We start from the raw sequence: 5,716 nt of genomic DNA, 5'->3' as shown, positions 1-5,716 counted from the left end.
TAGGACCAGGGCAGGTGGGGTCAGACTGTAGGACCAGGACAGGTGGGGTCAGACTGTAGGACCAGGACAGGTGGGGTCAGACTGTAGGACCAGGACAGGTGGGGTCAGACTGTAGGACCAGGACAGGTGGGTCAGACCTCTGGTGTTCAGCTGTATAAAGCAGAGTTTTAAATCACACCTGTTCTCTTGAACAAATGAAGCTCCGCCCCCATCAGCACTTTGATTGTTTCCCAGGTGAATGCAAATCTCTGCCTGCAGACACCGCGCTGCTCAGAGGACAGGGGAACTCTGGTACCAGGACTTGGTTCTGATTCTGTCTCTGTTCTGTTTCAGGTCGACCCGGTCTCTGCGGAACCATGAACCTGAAGGAGGCTCCTCCCGTCGGATCTCTGTGTGAGTGAAACTAACCTGTCTGAATGTTCCAGAACAAGTTCTGAGACCATGAAACTGAGTCAATCAGGTCCAAACTGAATCCAGATTGACTCTTGTTTCTGTTCACACTGAACTCTGTCCAGTTCTGTCAGAATCACTGGTTTGATTAAAGGAATGGTTCTGATCTTTTAAAGAGGAGTTGTGTAGTGATGGTATAAACAGTCAGTATCTTACCTGTTGTAGATGGTAACTGGCTAGTCTGAACACAGCTGAGACTAAAGCAGCTCTCCTCCTTCTTCTCATTTACCACTAATGTAGAATATAGAACTCCCTGTGCCCGGTCCATTTTAGGTAAAGGTTCTGTTCTCTAAAGGTTCGGTTCTGCCTGGAACAATCTGTAGTTGTAGAATCTGATGAATAATCTTTAACTTCTCCTGCAGCTGAAACACGAGCGTCGTTTCTGAAACTGTTCATGTTGACACGACAGGTGACGACTGTAAGGAGAAGCAGCTCTCTGTCTCCTCTTCATCCTCCTCTTCCTCCTCCTCGTCTGTGACTTCCTGTTTGTTGGCGTTGGTTTGCAGCGCTGCAGTTTATACAGGTTCACTCCTCAAATCACCTCATGTTGAGCTGAACAGCTGCTTAATAACTAATAACAGATGCTGTTGGTTAATATTTATAGTCTTATATTAGTTATTGCTGCTGAAGTGTAAGTCTCTGAGGTTTTATCCACCGTTGTTCCTGCAGCCTCGTGTCTCCTTCAGTTCTGTCGGAGAGCAGCTGCAGCTCTGTGGCCTCTCACAAAGACCCTTTTCTCTGCTGCACTCAGAACCGGACTCCTCGCAGGTGGACCTCGCCGTGTTTGAACCCCGACTCAGTCCTGATGTCTCACCGGACTGTGATTGTTGGTGAACGAAACTGTTCTGTATCCTCAGAGGTTCTGTTCGATCAGAGCTCCCTGCAGGATCCGGAGTCCAGCTGTAGAATTACAGGACCTGAACTGAGACGGGTCCCAGACATCAACTCTGATTTGGAAATAAAAAAATAAAAACTCCTTCATTAAAGCAGTTTGTTACCAACAGTCAGAACCTGGTCAGGTACTCCACGCCCCTGAGTGTGCTTCTGTTTGTTGCTCTGCAGACAAACACTGTGTGTGTCCTCTGTGTGTCCTCTGTGTGTGTTTGACAAATCTGGGCTGGTTTTTCCATCGGTTGTTGGTTCTGCAGTGGAAAATTAAGATGCACAAGCAGCAGATGGGTGATCACACCATTCAGGTACTGGATCAAGGCCAGATGTTTGGTCTCTCTGGTGTCAGACTGGGCCAGATGTTTGGTCCCTCTGGCATCAGTTTGGGCCAGATGTTTGGTCCCTCTGGCATCAGTCTGGGCCAGATGTTTGGTCCCTCTGGTGTCAGACTGGGCCAGATGTTTGGTCCCTCTGGTGTCAGGCTGGGCCAGATGTTTGGTCCCTCTGGCATCAGTCTGGGCCAGATGTTTGGTCCCTCTGGCATCAGTCTGGGCCAGATGTTTGGTCCCTCTGGCGTCAGACTGGGCCAGATGTTTGGTCCCTCTGGCATCAGTCTGGGCCAGATGTTTGGTCCCTCTGGTGTCAGACTGGGCCAGATGTTTGGTCCCTCTGGTGTCAGACTGGGCCAGATGTTTGGTCCCTCTGGTGTCAGGCTGGGCCAGATGTTTGGTCACTCTGGTGTCAGGCTGGGCCAGATGTTTGGTCCCTCTGGTGTCAGTCTGGGCCAGATGTTTGGTCTCTCTGATGTCGGACTGGGCCAGATGTTTGGTCTCTCTGACGTCGGACTGGGCCAGATGTTTGGTCTCTCTGGTTTCTGACTGGGCCGGATGTTTGGTCTCTCTGGCGTCGGACTGGGCCGGATGTTTGGTCTCTCTGGCGTCGGACTGGGCCAGATGTTTGGTCTCTCTGGCGTCTGACTGGGCCGGATGTTTGGTCCCTCTGACGTCAGACTGGGCCCGATGTTTGGTCCCTCTGACGTCGGACTGGGCCATTTGTTTGGTCCCTCTGACGTCGGACTGGGCCATATGTTTGGTCCCTCTGACGTCGGACTGGGCCATATGTTTGGTCCCTCTGACGTCGGACTGGGCCATATGTTTGGTCCCTCTGACGTCGGACTGGGCCATATGTTTGGTCCCTCTGACGTCGGACTGGGCCATATGTTTGGTCCCTCTGACGTCGGACTGGGCCGGATGTTTGGTCTCTGGCGTCGGACTGGGCCGGATGTTTGGTCCCTCTGGCGTCGGACTGGGCCCGATGTTTGGTCCCTCTGTCGGACTGGGCCAGATGTTTGGTCTCTCTGACGTCAGACTGGGCCAGATGTTTGGTCTCTCTGGCGTCGGACTGGGCCAGATGTTTTGTCCCTCTGGTGTTGGGCTTGTGTTTGGTTTTCTGAAACTGAGTTTGAATCAAATATTTTATAAATATCAAGTGGAGTTTGTGCATCTTCTTTTACCTGGTTTAGGTTTACCTGCTTTAGTTTACCTGGTTTAGTTTTGTCAGACTTTAGGGTCCTGGACCAGGACCTGGCCTCTCCAACATTTTGACCAACAGCTGATTCTGAACCTGGTTCTGTCCTCAGGTGGGTCAGCAGCTGAAGCCTTCAGGTGGATCTACAGGCGATGGAGTCCCACGACCACTAGCTCTCACCTGAGCAGGTGAGTTGATCCACTGGAGAACTGATCCTGTAAAGGTCTCACCTGGAGGGAACTCTGGAGGTCCTGACAGACTCAGAATCTGAACTCAAACCAGAACTTCATCAAAAATACTTTTATTTGAAAGAATCAAACCCAAGATTTTAGTTTCAGAGCAGCAACAAACCAAACCTCAGAAACGTCTTGATTTTCTCCACAGGTTCCTCCTCAGACTCTTCATGGTTCTCCTCCTGCTGCTCCTCCTCCTCCTCAGTGAGTTCCTGTGTAATAAAACTCCAGATGCCACACCATAATCCAACAGAACATCATTCAACATAATTACAAACTTCACTCAATTATTCATAAAATCTCCTCTTTTTATTATTTAATAAATATTTCTAAAGTTCTCAGATGATGTAGAAATGATATAAAAACATTTTGATGAGTTAAAACTTTGACACAAAATTTAAGAAACAGATTAAATTATTTTCCCCTGAGCTGAAAATCAGACCAGAGTTCTCCACCTTCAGGTTTGTGTTGGTTCGGTCCTGCTGGGTTCTGCTCCGTCTTCCCAGGCCTCAACGTCACGACTGTGGACCCTGTCCAGAGTCTGTCCTCCATGCACAGCTTCCTGTCCCCTCACAGCCAATCAGCAGAGCCCGATGGGGAGGAGCCAAGTGAGGAGGAGCCAAGTGAGGAGGAGCTACTGAGCAGACCTCCAGCTGTAGAAACACCTGCGCCTCAGGTAACCTCTCCCTGCTGCAGGGTTAATCCTGGTTCTCTGGTTAATCCTGGTTCTCTGGTTAATCCTGGTTCTCTGGTTAATCCTGGTTCTCTGGTTAATCCAGGTTCTCGGGTTAATCCAGGTTCTCGGGTTAATCCAGGTTCTCGGGTTAATCCAGGTTCTCGGGTTAATCCAGGTTCTCGGGTTAATCCAGGTTCTTTGGTTAAATCTGGTTCTCTGGTTGATCCAGGTTCTCTGGTCCTCTCCAGGTTCTCGGGTTGATCCTGGTTTTTGGGTTGATCCTGGTTCTTGGGTTGATCCTGGTTCTTGTTTTGATCCTGGTTCTTGGGTTGATCCTGGTTCTTGTTTTGATCCTGGTTCTTGGGTTGATCCTGGTTCTCGGGTTAATCCTGGTTCTCTGGTCCTCTGCAGGTCGGTTCTCAGGAGGTTCATTTGGACCCTGAGCCGATGCCGGCTGTGGACTCTGAGCGCCTGGTTCAGGTGGAACAGAGTCTGATGGTCCTGCGGGGGCGGGTGGAGTCTGCAGGACGGTGGGCGGAGCGGAGACACAGGGAGGTGCTTCAGCTCTACGCCGACCTCCATCGGCGGCCATCTTTGCCTCAGAGCGGCGGCGGTGAAGGCGTGGAGCCGTGGATCAGGGATCTGATGGACCGACAGCTGTTCCTGCTCCAAATACAGCTGGACGAGGAGAGGCAGAAGAGGGAACAGGTGATAAGCTCCGCCTCCAAACACCACCTGACCAGACCCAGAACACCAGACCCAGAACACCAGCTCCAGAATCTGAAACCGGGTTTATTTCTGTGTCCAGATGCGCCAGCAGGACCTGCTGCTGCTGAAGGCTCAGACGACCCGTTTGGATCACCTGGAGCTGCACCTGCAGAGCTTGGCTGCCAGAACTCAGGTCAGTCATGTGACTGGATTAATCCAGGTTTAATCCAGGTTTGGTCCTGGGTTAATCCATGCTGGTGTTGTTGTGCAGGAGGTCCAGTGGACACCAGAACCTTCAGCCACGTCTCTCCCAGCTGCTGTCGGGTATCTTCATCCTCCTCCTCTGAATAAAGAACTTTAGATTTTTATCATTAAAACATCAGTTTTTCTTCGGCAGCGCTGGCGTGGACGGACCGTCCCATGATGCTTTGCAGGCAGAGGTTCTGCGGTTGGAGGCGGCCCTGGGGGACGTGAGGCGGGACATTCAGGGTCTGTCCGAGTGTCGGAACGGACTGGAGAGAATCCAGCAGGTGGTGAGAGAGAGAGAGAGATTTTCAAACGCTGAGGGGAACTTCACAATAAAAGTCTTTCTGTAGAAGCTTTTAATGTGAAGGAGCAGCAGGAAGTGACTCGAAACCTCGCCTTCAGATTTCAGAGCGGGTGTCGGTTCTGGTCCAGGAGGAGGTTCGGGCTCTGATGTATGGGAACCAGCTGGCAGCGAGGGGAGACTCCGCCCCCCTCCCTGAGTCTGTGCTGCGGTGGCTGTCGGAGCGGTTCGTCACCGAGGCCAGCCTGCAGGAGGCGCTGTCCGCTCTGGAGCACAGCATCCTGCAGAACGTCAGCAGGAAGCTGCGGCGCGGCGAGGAGACGGGCCGGGAGGACGTCCTAGACTCCACCGGGAACGCTGTCACTCCGGAGGTGAGAGGAGTGGGCGGGCCTAAACACTGATGGGAGGTGCTCAGGTTAATTATAAATAAATAAATAAATAAATTGTTGTGCAGGACGTGCACGCGATGGTGACAGACGCTCTGAGACTCTTCGCTCAGGACCGGATCGGTCTGGCAGATTACGCTCTGGAGTCTGGAGGTCAGAACCAAACCTTGACTCTAAACTGGTTTTATCTGTTTAACATTGTTCTGATCCGTGTCTCTTTCTTTCTTTCTTTCTTTCTTTCTTTCTTTCTTTCTTTCTTTCTTTCTTTCTTTCTTTCTTTCTTTCTTTCTTTCTTTCTTTC

At 51.1% G+C, this 5,716-nt stretch overlaps 1 protein-coding gene across 2 annotated transcripts in view; it reads left to right on the top strand.

Annotated features, from left to right (window-relative positions):
* The window catches only part of LOC106528223 (SUN domain-containing protein 1), a gene marked incomplete in the record, with an annotated part of 13,766 nt that overhangs the window by 1,995 nt on the left and 6,055 nt on the right, over positions 1 to 5,716 (top strand). The window contains 10 exon segments of one of the 2 annotated variants that reach the window (XM_014023339.1): positions 334 to 393; positions 2,978 to 3,053; positions 3,250 to 3,302; positions 3,560 to 3,774; positions 4,186 to 4,482; positions 4,583 to 4,675; positions 4,754 to 4,806; positions 4,880 to 5,012; positions 5,131 to 5,400; positions 5,484 to 5,568. In XM_014023339.1, coding sequence (XP_013878793.1) covers positions 334 to 393; positions 2,978 to 3,053; positions 3,250 to 3,302; positions 3,560 to 3,774; positions 4,186 to 4,482; positions 4,583 to 4,675; positions 4,754 to 4,806; positions 4,880 to 5,012; positions 5,131 to 5,400; positions 5,484 to 5,568 — 1,335 coding nt within the window. 2 annotated transcript variants of the gene reach the window in all.

The sequence above is a fragment of the Austrofundulus limnaeus genome, unplaced genomic scaffold (genome assembly GCF_001266775.1).
Source record: "Austrofundulus limnaeus strain Quisiro unplaced genomic scaffold, Austrofundulus_limnaeus-1.0 Scaffold364, whole genome shotgun sequence".
Classification (NCBI taxonomy): Eukaryota; Metazoa; Chordata; class Actinopteri; order Cyprinodontiformes; family Rivulidae; genus Austrofundulus; species Austrofundulus limnaeus.
This window is presented reverse-complemented; position numbering and strand designations above follow the sequence as displayed.